Genomic DNA, 17,184 nt, shown 5'->3' with positions numbered 1-17,184 from the left:
CACAGGAGGACTAGCCTACTACAGCCAGACTCTGGTGTGCCCGTTCCACCCCAGGAGAGGGCCCTGGGTGAGATAAGAGGATGCACTGCCAACGGGAGGAGCCTGAGTGGCCCAGAGGGCACGCAGGAAATCACTCCTTCCTTGGGGGCAGAGAGGGAATGACTCAGGGCTGACTGGTGGGAGTTCCGTTTTTGTGGCCAGGATGGGCTGCAGTGGGGCCCCTTGGATAGCACACTCAGCTTCCCCTTCCCCAGCTGCCCGCCTAATGAGGCTTTGAGAGGTGTGTCTTGGCCTTTCCTTTTCCCTCTCCCATCATTTCTCTGGAAACAAGTTTGTGCTGCTGGACTGGTCTCTTGCTCCAACCCCTGCCCAACCTAGGCCATTCCCTGTGAGAACATACTAGTAGAGAGAAGCAGTAAGAACTGAAGTAGACAGGTGTGGGGCAGGTGAGTCTGAGTATTTAGGTGCTCTGTACCTGCAGTTTGTTGCCTTGTTTGTAGTGGGGCTCTGAGTGTTACTGGGGCCACAATGGAAATCTTCTGTTGGGCGAGGGTGCCAGTGTATTTGTGTTCAAATTGGAAGTTGTATTATGCCCACATCAGGTCTCTTTTCACTCTGCCAGAGAAGCAGCATAGCATTATGGCTAAGAGAGGGACCCTGAAGTCTGAATGCCTATAGGTTTGAATCCCAGCTCTGCCATTTACTAGCTCTGCCATTCGTCAGACTTTGGCTAAGTTACTTAATCTCTCTGAGCTTATTTTCTCTTTTATAAAGTAGGGATGATGATAATAATAATACCTACCTCATATGTTGTTGAAGATAGAAAGAATGAATACATGTGCAAAGTGCTTGGAACAGTACCTGGCAATTAAGAGCCATGTAAGTATCAGCTGTTTTTATTCTTGCAGTGACTGGCTTCTCTTTCAACCCAGTCATCTAAATAGAAGCTTGGCAGTAATCCTAGACTCTGCCTTTTCCTTCTACTCCTGTATTCAACCTTTGCCCATTCTTTCACCCATTTATTTCTTCCAATTCACCACCACACCATCATTTCTCACCTGCACTACTGGAATAGTCCCTCACTGATCTCCTTGCCTTTGCTCTCTATATTTCTGTAATAACTGTATTGAGATATAATTCACATAACATACAATTCACCTATTTAAAGTGTACAGTTCAGTGGTTTTTAGTATATATACAGATATATACAACCACAGTCAATTTTAGACCTTTTTTTTTTTATCACCTCAAAAAGAAATCCATATCTTTTAGCTCTCATCCTACTATCTCCCCATCTTCCTCCTAGCCCTAAACAGCCACTAATCTACTTTCTATCTCAATAGATTTGCCTATTGTGGACATTTCATATAAATGAAATACAAATATAATATGTGGTCATTTGTGACTAGATTCTTTCATTCACTTAGCATAGTATTTTCAAAGTTCATGCATGTTATTGTGTGTATCAGTACTTCATTCCCTTTTAATGGCTGAATAATATTCTATTGTGTGGATATGTCACATTTTGTTTATTCATTCATCAACTGATAGACATGTGGGTTATTTCTACTTTTTGTCAGTATGAATAATGCTTTTATGAACATTTGAGTACAAGTTTTTGTGTGGACATGTTTTCATTTCTCTTGAGTATACACCTAGGAGTGGAATTGCTGGGTCTTATGGGAACTTTACGTTTAACTGAGGAACTGCCAGACCGTCTTCCAAACATGTCGCACAATTTTACATTCCCACCAGCAGTGTATATGGATTCTGATTTCTCTTTGCTAACGCTTGTTATTATCTGACTTTTTGATTATAGACATCCTAATGGGTGTGAAGTTGTATTTCCTCATGGGTTTGATCTGCATTTCCCTGATGACTAACCGTACCAAACATCTTTTCATGTGCTTATCAGCCATTCGTATACCTTCTTTGGAGAAAAATTTATTCAGATCCTTTGCTCATTTGAAAATCGGGTTGCCTATTATTGAGTTGTAAGACTTCTTTATGTGTTCTAGATATAAGTCCCTTATCGGATACATGACTTACAAATATTTTCTCCCATTCTATGGGTTGTCTTTTTACCTTCTCAATAAGGTCCTTTGATGAAGTCTAATTTATCTATTTTTTATTTGGTTACTTGTACGTTGGTGTCATGTCTAAGAATCCATTGCCAAATCTGAAGTAATGAAAATGTATTCCTATGTTTTCTTTTAAGGGTTTTATCGTTTTGGCTCTTACATTTAGGTCATTAATCCTAATTTTGAGTTAGTTTTGTATATAGTGTTTGGGTAGAGATCCAACTTCATTCTTTTGCATGTGGCTATTCATCTGTTCCAGCATCATTTGTTGAAGACTGTTCTCTCTCCATTGAATAGTCTTCACACCTTTGTTAAAAATCAGTTGACCACATTAGTTTATTTCTGGACTCTCAATTCTATCCTATGGATTTATGTATCTGTCCTTATGCCAGTGCCACACTATCTTGATTTTTGTCACTTTGTATTTGGTTTGAAATTAGGAAGTGTGAATCTGCAAATTTTGTTATTCTTTTCCAAGATTGTTTTGGATATTCTGGGTTCCTTGGAATTCTGTATGGGTTTTTGAATCAGCTTGTCAATTTCTACAAATAATCCAGCTTGAATTCTGATAGGGATTTCACTGAATCTGTAGATCAATTGGGGAAGTATTATCATCTTAATAATAAGTCTTCCAATTCATGAACATGAGATGCTTTTCCATTTATTTAAGTCTGTTTTAATTTCTTTCAATGATATTTTGTAGGTTTCAGACTATAAGTTTTACACTCTTTGTTAAATTTGTTCCTAAATATTTTATTCTTTTTAAATGATAGTATTTTCTAAATGGAGTTGTTTTCTTTTTTCATTTTCAAATTGTTCATTGCAAGTGTACAGAAGAATACTGTTTTGTTTTGTTTTGTTTTTGTATATTGGTCTTGTGTCCTGCAACCTTGCTGAACTCATTTATCAGTTCTAATAATTTTTTAGTGGATTTGTTACGATTTTGTATATACACAATCATGTTATTTGCAAATAGAGGTAGTTTTACTTCTTCCTTTCCAGTATGGGTACCATTTCTTTTTCTTGCCCATGTGCTTTGGCTAGAACTTCTAGTACAATGTTGACTAGAAGTGGAGAGATCAGGCACCCTTGTCTTGTTTCTGATCTTAGGGTGAAAACATTGTTTTTCACTATTAAGTACAATGTTAGCTGTGGGTTTTTGTTAATGCCCTGTATCAGGTCAATGAAATTTCCTTTGATTCCTAGTTTTTTGATTTTTAATAATGAAAAGGTGTCGGATTTTGTAAAATGCTTTTTTGTGTCTTTTAAGATAATTATGCAGTTTTGTTTATTATGTTCTATTGATATGGTATATTACATTAATTGATTTTTGGTTGTTAAATCGCCCTTGCATTCCTGACATAAATTCTACTTGGTTATGATATATAATCCTTTTCATATGTTGCATTGTGTTTGATAGTGTTTTCTTGAAAATTTTTGTGTCCATATTAAGAAGATATTTTGATCTGTGGTTTTCTTTTCTTGTGATATCTTTGTCTCCTTCAAGTGTCAGAGTAATACTGGCCTCACAGAATGAATTGAGAACTATTCTCTCCTCTTCTATTCTTTGGAAGAGTTTGTGAAGAATTTATATTTATTCTTATTTAAATGTTTAATAGAATTCGCTAGTGAAGCCATCTGGACGTGGGCTTTTTTTGTTGTTGTTGATGGTGGTAGTTTTCTTTTTATTACTAATTTAATCTCTTTACTTATTGTAAGTCTATTCAGATTGCCTACTTTTTCTTTAGTCAGTTTTGTAGTTCCTTTCTTTCTAGGAATGTGTCCATTTAATCTAAGGTATCTAATTTATGGGCACACTCCTTACCTTCACTCTTGCTCCTCTATTATCCATTCTCCACACAGTAGCCAGAGTGGTTTTTTTAAAAAATGCAAATCTGCGTATGACACACCCCAGTTCGTCCATGACTGCTCTCTGCCCTCAGGATAAAGATCCATATCCTTAATGCTGACTATAAGGTCCAGCATAAGCTGGCCCCTCTCACCCCTCTGGGTTCCTAGCCCTCACAGAGCTATGTTCTCCCTTTGTTCCAGCCACATGGAACTCTTTGCAGCTCTTAAACATACCACATGTCACAGGTGCCGTTTTCTCTGCCAGGAGCTTTTCCTCTGGTGAGCCCCCACTTCTTTTTCATGACCCAGATTAAAATGTAACTTTCTCTGGAAAAGCTTTCCTGACTCCATTTCCTTTCTATATGTTACCCAGGTCCCCTCCCTTTTCTAGCATACAGTTCTATTTTATTGTTTATTTACATGTCTGTCACCCCTCAGGGGCTTCTTTGTGTATATATTAGTCCCCATCAGGGACAACTTTTTAATCCACATATCTTGGACCTGGCAATATCCTTGTAGTGGATCTGAAATTTCATTTTAGCAAATCCTGTCTCCCTCATCCGGCATAGCCTCCTATTTACTCCAGTTATTTTTTTCCCTTAAATTCAGCCCACATGCCAACCATTCAAATCTTTTTGGAATACAGATTCTGATAACCACCCCCACCCAATTTCCTGCATTTGTATGTGACATCTGCTGACACTTATTAAGTATTTTCTATGTACCAGGCCCAGTGCTGCGAAAAATGTGCTTGTGTGATCTCATTTAGTGCTAACAACAGTAAAGTAGCTATTACTAACCCCATTTTTCAGGGAGGTTAAGTGACTTGACCAAGGTCACCCAGATAGTAAGTGATATAACAGGGACTTGGACAAGGGTTTGTGTGATCCAGAATGTGTGCTCTTAACTTCAATGCTATGTCATGTTATATATTCTTTGATTTCATCTGATTCACTGAAAAAAAAAATGTGTGAAGCAAGACAAATGTTTCCTAAGGACCAGTGGGAGAGAAATCAGAGGTCAGCAGTGACAAACCCCAAACATAGGCAAACCTGAAGACCATATGGCATGTGGTAGGACATGGGACTAGCTTTCAGGACAGGGAGCACCTCCCAGCACACCAGGAGACCCTGAGGAAGGCAAAGAAATCCTACCGTGGTTGTCTGAAGACGGGAGTGACCTCTGCCTTCCTCTTTTGGGGCCCATAAGCTGGGCAGTAAGGTGGCTATATAAGCCAGGAAAGGCCATCTAGAGACATAAGGAAAAGAGAGAGCTTAAGACAGGTTAGATCTGGCTGGTGATGAGGTATCCGTTTGAGCTGAGGCTGGGCTACAGCTAATCCTGGCATGGACTATTTGAATGCTAGACTGGCAGCTACCTAGAGACATAGGGAGACACGTTGGTGATGGGGCTGGAGAGTAGGGAAGGGACCGGGGGAAATTTGAACTTTTTGTTATGATAGAGATGTGGGGGTGGTGTAGATATAAAATGAGTCTTCCAGAACATCTCTCACGTGGAGAGGCACCCCAACAGAGGGATTGGGCCTACAACAGTAACTAGGGATGGCATTTCTTTTCTTAGAAAGTCCAGTTTCTCTGTTTTTGGTTTAACTTTTCCCTGAGATTGAGCAACAGTAAAAGGTAGACATTGGATGGAGCTTCTCAGAGCATTTATTTTTTTCTGATTATGAGGCTGGGAGTGCAGAGTAGCTGAACAGGGCTTGTTACTGGTATGAGTGCTGGCTCAGGTGGAGAAGCAGAAGCAGGGGTTTGCACATAGGGAGTAGAAGAGGAACACATATGTGGAGCAGCTGAACTAGAAGGAAAGATGTAAAGGTAGTTGTAAAAGTAACTGCAAGAGGCATAGGAATAACTGCAAAGGATGAGGGCGCAATTCCCCTAAACCCACCCCATTCCTGGATCCCCTCTTTTCTTCCTTAAGTTAAAAAAAAATTCCTTGAGGCAGCTCAGGTCAGAAGCTACAAGGATCAGAAGTCACAGGTTGGAGAGCAGTTTGCTCTGGCCAGCAGAGCCAGGTTCTGGCTGGATGGCAGCTCAGGCCTCCTCAGCTGTGGCGTCGATGCCCGCGTAAGTGAAGTTCTCAAACAGCGACATGTTCACGTAGGCCTGGGGAGCAGAGCAAGCTTTAGTGGGGGCCAGAGATGGGGGTGACCATGCCCTAGAGGTTTTTGACTTCCATGTAATTGGGGTATCCTAAGAGACACTGATTTGTTCTAAAGATTCAAGATGGCTCCATGGCCAAGGGCGGCCCTCACCAGCCCAGAATAGCATGAGCAGCAGACCATAGTTGGAGGCTCAGGTGAGAGGCCCCTGACACAATTGTTAGGTAGGAGTTTTTTCATGTATTCATCCAATGAATTGTTTGTTCATTCATTCATTTACTTATTCATCTATTTATAAAGCTATTTTTGATGATTTATTCATTTATGTGGTTATGTGATCATTCCTTCATTCTTAAGATAGTTTACAAATTCCTTTAGTTAGTCATTAATTCATATGAAGAACAGTTTTTGCATTTACAAATGTATCATATTTATTTTGATATATTTCTTCATTTATATTTGATAATTCATTTATTCACATGGTTAATAGATCCAGTTATTTAACTATGTGTTTATTTATATTATTATATCATGTGATTATATCATCCATCTACTAATTCTATTCATTCATTCATTCATTCATTCATTCATTCAGTTACGGTACCATTCATCCATCCATTTGGTTAGTTGACCATTTGTGTATTACACTCTGGCTCTGTGCCAGGTGAGGAGAGATGTTCTAGATGAAAATGGGCTGATGGCCCCAGTAGAGGACAGGCAAGCAGTCTGGGACCTGGGATCTGGGGAGGGATTTGCTGGTGGGGCTAGCAGTGGCCTTGAAAAAGAAGGGCCTAATGTCCAACCCATCGAGAAGTGGGAGTGGGTGCTGCATCCTGGGCCTGGCCTAGCTGCGGTGGCAACTAGTGGTAGGAACAGGGACCCAGAGGCTGCTGCTGGCTCCTATAAGAGGGCAGTCCTGTGAGCCTCGTGAGCCATAGTCCTTATCACCCACCGGGCCCCGCCCCCGCCACCCCATCTTCTCACCTTCCTGGCTTCCAGCATTCGGCCCAGCTGCACGGCGATCTGGGCGAAGGGAGGTCGCTCGTTCGGGCGGTCCCGCCAGCACTGACGCATTAGCTCGTACCTGCCGATTGGGCATTGTTGAGATGAGGGGTTAGGGCCAATTGGGGTGATTGGATCACAAGGTTCAAGGTTGAGGCAACTCACACTTCATTGTCACAGTTTCGAGGCTGCTCCATGCGGTAGCCCTGAGGCAGCTTCTCATAGAGCTCAGCACAGGTCATGCCGCAGTAGGGTGTGCCCCCTGCAGGAGGGGACAAAACTCTCTTAGCCCCGGGCCCCAGAGGAGGTAAGGTAGGGGTACCCGGAGGCAGAGGGATTTGGGACTCACCAAGGCTCACGATCTCCCAGAGGAGGACCCCAAAGGACCAGCTGAAATGAGCAGGGTGCACTTAGTTACCACTAGGCCCTAGGGCCAAGCAATTTAGTGTCTAGCAAACCCAAGTGTGCAGCCTGTTCCAGCTCTTGAATATGTCTACTCTGCAAGTATCTTGCCTTGGTCAGCAATTATCTTTACTCCATTGAAACGTCTTCATGGCCTCTCCCAGGCTCAATGTAATCATAGCTAGTATTTTTACTGCACACTTACTATGGGCCAAGCACTAATCATTTAATATATATGTTCATACATTTAACTCTTATAACAACCCTATGATATAGGTACTATTATTATCCTCATTTTATTAATGGAGCCCTGAGGCACTGAGAGGTTAGGTAGCTTGCTCAGGGTCACACAGCTAACAAATAGCAGAGCTGGAATTCATACCCTCACAATCTGACTCCAAAGCCCTTGCTCTTAATTGTCTCTTTTATGGTAACAACCTCCACGCACGTGAGTCAGGTAAGGCCAGGGTAGGAGATCTAGTGCCGGGAAGGAATCTAGGGGTTTTGGGAGCAGAAGCAGGAAGTAGGTGAGTGGGGGTCAGAGGGGCAGTCAGTGTGGTGGACAGTGAGCAGGGCAGGGCAGGCCAGGCCAAAGGGCTTGTGGCAAATATGCAGAACCAGGGCTGGAGGGTCCGGGCTGGCTAGGTCTCCCAGAGGGGCAGGAGTGTGCCAAGATGGTTGTCTAGGGGTAGGGAGCACAGAGAAAGAGTCTTGGGGCTCATATTCTGGTTAGGTCTTCATGTGGGGGATGACTCTGCCCCCTAGAGAAGAAGATGAGAGCATTCCTTGACTGATCTCTCCAACCACATGGGCATTATTCACCAGCATCCCCAAACCTCTCTAAGGCAACTCCGGTCTCTTAAACAAACACTGCCCTAAACTACTCCTACCTCAGTCCTACCTCTGAAATACCTTCTAAGACAAAACTTCCTTCCAGCTTGCTCCCCTACCTTCCCACTAAAATGGTTGGCATCACTAGGGTATACACAAGACACACCTGGAACAAACCCTAGGGACCTCCAAGTCATGCCTTAGACTACATGAGACATGTCTGAGACGTATCCAGGTAATGCCTATGTGCATCCTTGGGGGACCAAGCCCTCCTGCCCCTTCCCACCCCAACACTCACACATCACTCTTAGTGGTATAGACGCTGTAGTTCAAAGACTCAATGGCCATCCAGCGCACAGGGAGACGCCCCTGGGAGAGAGTGAGTTTGAGGGGCTGGGTAAGGAAAAAGGGCCTTATATAAGGTAATTCTGGGGAACAGGGCCAGCATGGACCCTGAGGGGGAGGACTGAGACTTACCATCGTCTTCTTCACATAAACCTCCTCCCCCCGAGAAAGACCGAAGTCAGCAATCTTGGAGGCCAGATTCTCTCCGACCAGCACATTTCGGGCAGCCAGGTCCCTGTGGATGAACTGCAGGCATAATCGGAAGTCAGGGAAGACTGGGGATTAGTGAGCCCAGGACTCTTAGGCCAGTGAGGGGTCCAACTCCACGGACAGTCCCAGTCTTCCTGGCCATCCTCCAGGCCTTTAGTAACCCCTACTCTTCTTCCCACCCAGCCAGGCCTCCTCCTGGGTCAGCGACTCCTGCCTGAGAAAAATTACAGTGCTGGCTGTCATCCCTTCCTTGCTGTGATCTGGCCATGGCCAAGCCCAGGTGTACCTCTTTTCCTGGGACAATGGTGGGTGATCTCATTGCACCTTCTCTTCTTTGCATGCTCCCTAATCCTCTCTCTCTCAACCTCTTCTCCCCTCATTGATGACAATGGGGAAGGCCTTTCTCTTGTCCAGAGTGCCCTCTGCCTTGAGTTCCAAGTCCTCCCCACTCGGGCTTCCACCTTCCTCAGAGACCTCTCTCCATCAACCCCTCCCTCTGCATTGGTCCCTGATCTGCCTTCAAAGATACTCAGAACTTTACTACCTTTCAAATGCCTTTCCTCAGTCTCATGTCCCCCTCCTACTGCTGCTGTCCATCTCTCCTTTCATTCGAGCAGAGTGTCCTTGGACTTGAGCTTGGGCCTCCACTCTCTGCTCTTCCCTTTGCCCTCTCCTGGTGGGTCTCGCCCACTCCGTCATCATTAGTGTCACCATCTGTAGGGTGACAGCTTCCAGATTGTTGTCCCTACCTCAGACTTCTCCCCTGAGTTCTAAGCTGGCATCTACAACTGCTAACTCAACACCTCCACCAAGATGTCCCTCGGATCCTTCACACACAACAACTCCTCCAGACCTGCTTCCGGTCTGTGCTGTCACCCGCTGGCCCAGGCCAGCACCTTGGGGTCAAGTCCTTCTCTCAATTTCTCAATCCCACATGCAATTAGACCCTGCTGATTTTATCTCCTGATAAAATCAGTTAGTCCAGTGGTTTCTCCCTAGCATACCCTCCCTCCATGTGTGTGTGTGTGCACATGCACACACATACACACACACACACAGGCACACGCACACAACCTGCTTCTCACTCAGGTACTGCATGCCATTGGCAGCATCACTGGCAAAACGCAGCAGCTGCCGGGAGCTGAGGGTGGAGGCCGTTCCATGTTCTCGGGCAAAAGCAGGGTCTGTTTCCAGGACCCGGCTCTTTCGCAGAAAATCTAGCAGGTTTCCATAGGGGGCGTATTCAATAGCGATATACAAGTAACCTGGGAGGTGGAGAGATACATGGTGGTGGTTTCTGTACAAGACAACCTGGTGGCAGCAGGTACCTAATGGTAGTAGACAGGGAGTCTGAAGCATGAAGGAGAATCAATGGTGACGTTTAGGTAACCTGAAGCTCACAGTAAATTACTGAAGTGGAGGAAGAGATGGTTCATGATGGAGGTTTTGAAGAAGGGGTAGGTTATGAGTTGAGAGATCACCTCGGTTCTCACAGGCTCCCAAGAGGTTGATGATATTGGGGTGATGCCCCAATTTGCACAGAACTTCCAGTTCTCCAGCAAAGTCACGATGGTCATTTTCAGAAGCATACTCTGTGTAAAGAATCCAGTATCAGTTTTGCCAGAAATAATTCTGGAAAAGGGCATGGGCTGGTAAGGGCTGAGGTCAGTTACTAGAGGGAGCCAGGTGGGGCTTAGGATCTGTGCGACAAAGGAGAGGGTCAGGGGTCAATTTCTTTGGACCTTTCAGCATCTTGATGGCTGCATTCATCTTGAGCCCGTCCTTCTTGATCATGGCCCGGATGACCTGGCCGAAGTTCCCCTCCCCGATGAGGTCCTCAAAGGTGATGTCCTCCCACTCCAGCACCGGGTAATTCAGGGGCTCGGGCTGTGGTTTTGGTCGCCGGGTCAGTGTTAGGGTGCCTGAGCTGAACTGCAGGATGGTCTCCTCGCCCTTCACAGGATGGGACAAGTGGGCAGACAGTCCACGCAGGAGACATAGTGGAAGCAAGACACACGGATACGCAAAGAGTAGTAAGACAAGTGGACAGAGGCCCAGGCAGAGGCACTCTTATGGTCAGCCAGGGACAGACATACAGACAGAGGACACATTACTGAGACAGAATCATAGGAGATGGAGCCATGGGTGGGCGGTCGGGTGGACAGATGTCCACGGAGAGGCTGCGGCCTGGGAGTCAGGTGTGTGGGGCTATGGGAAAATAAGGAGTGGGTAAAATTGCTAGAAGCCAGACATGAGTCAATGGGAGGATATTTCTAACATTTAAAACAGAAAGGAACTGGAATGAGCCATGATGGCAAGCAGTGAGCTGATCCCACAACCAGGCTTCTTTAACGCAATGGATGGATGCTCTGGAGAGGATTCTAGCCTCGGGCAGTTGGCTATGGTTCATTTATTGAGCACCTACTACATGCTAAGCCCAGAGCTGCTGGAAGCCAGTGGAAGGGCTTCTCCATAGTAGCAGAAGCAGAGATTACCACTATCCACTCACTTAGTGTCCATACATAGTTCTAAAACCACCCTGGGGCCTGAAGATAATAAGACCTTAACAAAGAAGAATGTCCAGTACCCCCGACTGAGCAGGGCTGATGGCAGGAAAAGGAAACAGCAGAACAGAACAAGGGAACTGCCAATAGGAAAACCAGAAGAAGGGCTAAGACAGCCCTGATGGTGGGGCTCCCTATGTGAGGTGAAGCCCAGCTGGATGGGGAAGGGCTGGGGACACATGGGTCACATGGATACTCATGAAACATGGACAGCTGGAGGCATACACCAGCATGTACACGTGTGTTCTAGTGGTGCCACTATATGCAGGTGCATCCATGCAGAGGTCCACATAGACATGTGAGCATGGAGGGGCACAAGTAGAGGGACACGTACATCAAGGACAGGCATATACACATGGGAGTTCCTACAAGGGATGTGCGCGTGCACACACACACAGCATACACTCATGTGCACACATCCGCAGACAGACACATGTACCAGGGGTGTATCTTGATATATGTTAGCATTATATATACTTTAAAAGATGCTTTCTCACTCCTTCCCCCAACATTTGTATCCATTACCCTCCCCACCAGAGTAGTGGTGGCTTTCTGTGGGCACTGACCACAGAGGGAGGGCCAAAGCAGCCCGAACAAAAAAGCCAATTGAAGGGAGTTTTTAAAGGCATGACAGAGACAATAGCTTTGGACATGAGGCTTTCAATCACAAAGGATCAGCCCTGGAGAGAAAAGAGAGGTTTTTTTTTTCTTTTTTTTAATGCCAAAGTTTGGTGGTAAATATCAAGAGCTCAGGCTTGGTGGACCAAAGGCAGAGTTCAGGTCATAAGTTGCAACTAGGGAAGATCTCAGAGGGGACAGGACCAGGGGGTGGGAGAGAGAGATGGGAGGAGGTGACACGATGAGATCATGCTGGGCCCTGGAAGATGAGCCAGCACCCCACCCCCACCCTTCAGTAAGTAGCTGGGCTGGAGGGGCATGAACTACAAAACTCAGACAGGTGTTCAGGGAAGCCAAGGAGAGTGGAGGCTTGTGCTTCCTTTCTCAAGGAGCGACAGGTGAGGCTGCAGGACTAGTGCAGCTCCCGCGTAGTAGAAAAGGCTATGTGAGGGGTTGTAGCAACAGGTCTGAGGGCCGCAGGATATGCTGCCCTCTGCAGGGTACAGAGAAGCACCCCAGAATCCTTAAGTCTTCCCAAGGATTTGCAAGAATGGAAGATGGGATAAGGAGCTCACAGAATGAGAGGCCACAGAGGGGCTAAGGCCATCAGCCACAGCTGTGTGCAGGTAGAAGCTGGCTCCCAGATCAAGGGGGGCCTGTCAAGACAGAGGCCAGCGTGAAGCCCAGGTGCCCCTCCATGATATCACCATGCCACCTAGGCTTAGATCACTCCCAGGGAGAAGTGGGAGAATTCTGAATTGACCATGGTGAAATATAGACATAACCAAGTTATTCTGAACTGTGAATATTAAATATTTCACTACCGATATCAATAGGCTCATGAGCTGAGTTCAGTTCCAGTGAAATAAAGAAAATTACATTTTATGCTCTTGAGTGTCATTGAGTGTGGTCTTATACCTGTGACATAAACATGCACGTGCCCACACACACACACACACACACACACACACTCAGGGTATACAAGTACTTGTGTATACATAGTAGATACATATACACAGTAGACACAGAGTCTGCACACATGTGCCCCGGGATTGGTATGGGCCACTGACCGATCCTGACTGGTAGGTGAAGGTACGTCTGCGGTGCAGACAACTTCTGCGGATGCACACCAGAGTTAAGAGGGCGGCCAGGATGGTGAGGCAGGTGGCAGACACGGAGCCCACCACAGCCAGGATCAGCTGTTGATCTAGGCCCTCTTCTGCGGCCCGGATCTCTTGGACTGGGCCCTCACTCTGTAGCCCTAGACACAATAAGATGAGAAGATCATGGGGATACCTGGGTTAGGGAACCCAGAGGCTACTGTAGGGTTACACAGAGGGAGAAGTCAACGATCCCAGTACCAGGGAGGAACCGGGGATGTCAGGCCTAGGGCCAGTGGGTCACTGGAGTGACATAATTTTCCCAGCACTAGGATAGCAGATCATAAGAAGGGAAGGGTCCGGGTCCCCAGTACCAGGGCTCATGTCACTTTCTGGGAGGGGCCTGGGATGCCCTAGCTCCAAGGCAAGGGATCATATGGAGGAAGGGCTTACTGAGACTGACCCCAGGGCCCAGGAGTCCCCATGGGCCCTGCCCTCTCACCGTTGCCCAGGGTGGACTCTTCTACCATGTTGCTCCAGTCACCAGGACCCTGGACACTGGCCCGCACACGGAAGAGGTAGCGTGTGCTGGCATTGAGGCTGCGGACAATGGTGCTTGTCTCCTCAGGCCTGTCCACGTCCATCCACAGTGGGTCTCCTGAGCCCCCAGCCACCTGCACCTCCACAATGTACTTGGATATAGGCCCAGCTGGAGCCTCTGGGCGCTGCCATGTCAGCTGGATCTCAGAGTCTGAGAGGGCCTGGGCATGGAGGTATCGGGGGGCAGGGGGCCCTAGGGAGATGAAGACAGAGAGGCAGGACAAAGGCAGAACCAAGTTACAGAGCTGTGAGGTCAGTCGGATCCATCTAGTGGTATCCCCTGCTCTGAGGACCCCAGAATAGGAGCCACCTTGCTAACCTCCTCCTCCCTCCTAGGCTGAATTCTTCTCCCTACGGCCTCTTCTACCCCTGAGCTTCTGCTTCCCCTTATTCTCCTTATGTCTCAGGTCTTTCTGGTGTTCTAGATCCTCCCAGTGTCCTAGGTCCTCCCCATGTTCCCCCTGTGCCCTGTGTTACCCCGTCCCATGTCCTCCCTGTGCCCATGTCCTCCCTGTGCCCATGTCTGCCTGATGTCCTAAGTCCTCCTATGCCCATGTTTTCCATATGCCCTGGATTCTCTTCACATCCATCCAGTCTCCTGGAAACTCCCATGTCCTTTTGGGTCTTGTGTGTCCCCTCTGTCTCCTGTCCCCTCCTCATTCTAAGACCATCCCCCTTTCCTGAGCATACCACTGGGGGGCAGAAGCACCCGTGCAGGGGGTGAGGCAGGGCCCAGGAGGGTGCAGTGGTAGAGGCGCACATCCAGCTGGTAGTGGGTGCCAGGTGTGAGTCCGGTCAGGAGGGTGGTACGGGCCTGGGGGGATGAGACGTTCTCCCGCCGCTCCTGTCCCCGTGTCCCGTCCCACAGGCGCAGCAGGAAACCATCGCCCACCAGTGGCCCAGGCACCGAGGGTAAGGACCAGCTCACTCGCAACCGGTCAGGACCCTCCACATGCCAGCCCTCCAGCCACGGCTGCAACAAGGGCTCTGGGGCCAGAGGTCAGGGGTCAGAACTTGTCTAGGGGGTCCTTGGGGCTGGACAGGACAGTGATCCCCAGGGGAAAGGGTGGGATAACCTCCAATGAGAAAGGCAGGGTCCCCTGGGGTAGATAAGACTTGACAACCCCTGAGTGCACAGGACAGTAACCCCTGGGGTACAGGAAGAGATAACTCTTGGCCTCTCACCAGGACAGTCTGTAGTCATGAGGGTGGGAGGTCCCCAGGCCCCCTCCCCTCCTTCCCCTGGCCGGCTCAGCTGTACACGGACACTGTATCCTGTCTTCGGCCTCAGGTTCATTAATGTCACATTCTCACTTGGGTCCACTGGGGGTGGGGTACACAGCATACATCATTCAGTCCCAGCTCCTTCCAGAAGCTGCTCTTCTCCCTTCAGCTCCTCTCTTCCCCTTGTACCACTCAACCTCCCCCTCCATTCCCCCCTTCTCCTCTTATTATTACCCAACCCCTGTCCTGCCCCAGCACCCCCTCCTGCCCCAGCTCTTTCCCCACTCACCCACGATGGCGGACCAGGCCATGGTCCTGGGGCTGTCCTGGGGCCGGTAGTGCAGGCGGACAGAGGCAATGGGTCCGTCTCCAGAGAAGGAGACCAGTGGGGACACCACAAGCTGGCGACTCTGCTTGGCCAGGAGCCTAGGAGCAGTCAGGGGCACCGGGGGCACTGCCAGGAGACTCAGGGTAAGGCATGGCCCAGAAAGCCAACTTCACCCTTAGAAACGAGGGGACTCTGTGCTTTGGCCAACAAAAATATTTGGGATCTCAGTTTGGATCTGGGGACCCTCTGGGCTGGGCAAAGACCAAGTTCAAGAGATGACCAGAGTGGCCAGGGCCCAAAGAGGATAGAATTCTGTCCCCTGGGCAACTTGAGGCATAAGGATATGGCACTCTGATTCACGTTTAAATGCATTATCAAATTTACTCTTTGAGAAAAAAATGGTGTATATGATAGAGGCTCTGTTCATCCCTCTTGTGACCAAATCAGAATTGTGATGGAAACAAGGAGCAAACAGCAAGAAAAATCACCTGGCATCTAGATAAACAAGCCTTACAACTAGGAAGAGAAATAAGAAATTACCCTGCAACAGGACAAGGTAGGACAGGGAGTGGACATAAGGCTGCCTGGTCTAGAGCGGCTTAGTGGGACAGAGGTCATGGCAGTGGCAGAAGCCTCTTAAAGGGGCCGTGTCTGCGAGCGGACTTTCGCGGTGACGGACCTGCTCGCTCTGAGCACCAGTAGTGGGTCAGCTGCATACCAGGGACTTACGGGGGACACTGAGTTATCAGAGTGAGGGCCAGAGGCAAGACTCACTCTACAGAAGTGCCAGTGGTATCCACTGTTCCTCTGTTGAGCCCTCCCCCCTCCCAGTGTGAGGACTAAGTGCCGCCATAGCTGAGACATCATCAAATTGGATAACAGAGGTTGCTCCACCCAGAGGATTCTCTGAAACCCTGCCTCCCCCAACTCCCAGCCCCAGCAAGCCACATCTAGGTGTATCCTCAGCCAGTTTGGTGCCCCTTGCTGAGCAGCGCCTAGACTCACACTGGTGGCAGCTAGCCTCGGTTTCTGATGTGGTTTCTTAAGGCAACTATAAGCACAGCATCTATGAGTTGCTTGCTGAATCTTAACAGGTGGCCCTAGAGGGCCACAGGCTGGGGCTAAATTTGGCCTGCAGCTGAATCCCTCTCAGGACTGTGCCACTGGACACCTACTACGCAAAACCACGCTAAAAAGACTGGGAGATTTAGGAGCTTTGCTTAGTACCTAGAAACAGATACAGAAAGGCAGCCAACATGGGAAAACAAAGAAGCAGAAACCATATGAGAAAATAGAACAGAGATCCAGATCCTCTCAGGACTGTGTCTCTGGAGACCTACTTCACAAATCCACACTAAGACCAGGAGTCTTAGGAGCTTTGCTTAGTACATAGAAACAGACATGGAAAAGCAGGCAAGATGGGAAGAAAAAGAAGCAGAAACCGTATAAAAGAACTGAACAGAGATCCAGATATAATGGAGTTAAGCAATCTAACAGATACAGAGTTCAAAACACTGGTTATAAAGATGCTCAATGAAATTAGGGGAAGTGTAGAAGAATTCAGTGAGAACTTTAACAAAGAGATAAAAAAACATAAAAATGGAAATTATAAAAAAGAACCAGTCTGAAATAAAGAACACATTATCTGTGATGAAAAGTATATTAAATGGAATTAACAGAGTGAATAAAGAAGAGGATTGATTGACCTATATAGAGGACGGGGAAGCCAATCAGCATGGTAAGAAAAAAGAAGTCAAGACTATAATAATAATTTAAGGAGCCTATGGGACACTATTAAATGTAAAAATATCCATGTCATAGGGGTACTTGAAGAAAAACAAGACATTGAAGAGTTATTTGAAGAAATAATGATGGAAAACTTCCCTAACCTGGTGAAGGAAATAGA

The 17,184-nt window shown here is 47.2% G+C and overlaps 1 protein-coding gene across 4 annotated transcripts in view; it reads right to left on the bottom strand.

Annotated features, from left to right (window-relative positions):
- Positions 1-3,768: 3,768 nt before the first annotated feature.
- The window catches only part of TIE1 (tyrosine kinase with immunoglobulin like and EGF like domains 1), a 22,936-nt gene continuing 9,520 nt past the window's right edge, over positions 3,769-17,184 (bottom strand). The window contains exons 10-23 of one of the 4 annotated variants that reach the window (XM_006911384.3): positions 15,240-15,404; positions 14,912-15,049; positions 14,417-14,713; positions 13,629-13,919; positions 13,097-13,287; positions 10,587-10,797; positions 10,326-10,436; positions 9,919-10,109; positions 8,767-8,880; positions 8,588-8,658; positions 7,406-7,446; positions 7,222-7,318; positions 7,039-7,138; positions 5,584-6,058 (exon numbers count right to left, since the gene is read on the bottom strand). In XM_006911384.3, coding sequence (XP_006911446.1) covers positions 5,987-6,058; positions 7,039-7,138; positions 7,222-7,318; positions 7,406-7,446; positions 8,588-8,658; positions 8,767-8,880; positions 9,919-10,109; positions 10,326-10,436; positions 10,587-10,797; positions 13,097-13,287; positions 13,629-13,919; positions 14,417-14,713; positions 14,912-15,049; positions 15,240-15,404 — 2,090 coding nt within the window. In that variant the 3' untranslated portion in view covers positions 5,584-5,986. Of the gene's footprint in view, positions 6,059-6,667; positions 7,139-7,221; positions 7,447-8,587; positions 8,659-8,766; positions 8,881-9,918; positions 10,110-10,325; positions 10,437-10,586; positions 10,798-13,096; positions 13,288-13,628; positions 13,920-14,416; positions 14,714-14,911; positions 15,050-15,239; positions 15,405-17,184 lie in introns of those variants that run through there. The other 3 variants (XM_025046454.1, XM_025046455.1, XM_025046453.1) reach the window with 3 other exon arrangements.

This window comes from Pteropus alecto, unplaced genomic scaffold (assembly GCF_000325575.1).
Source record: "Pteropus alecto unplaced genomic scaffold, ASM32557v1 scaffold484, whole genome shotgun sequence".
Classification (NCBI taxonomy): domain Eukaryota; kingdom Metazoa; phylum Chordata; class Mammalia; order Chiroptera; family Pteropodidae; genus Pteropus; species Pteropus alecto.
This window is presented reverse-complemented; position numbering and strand designations above follow the sequence as displayed.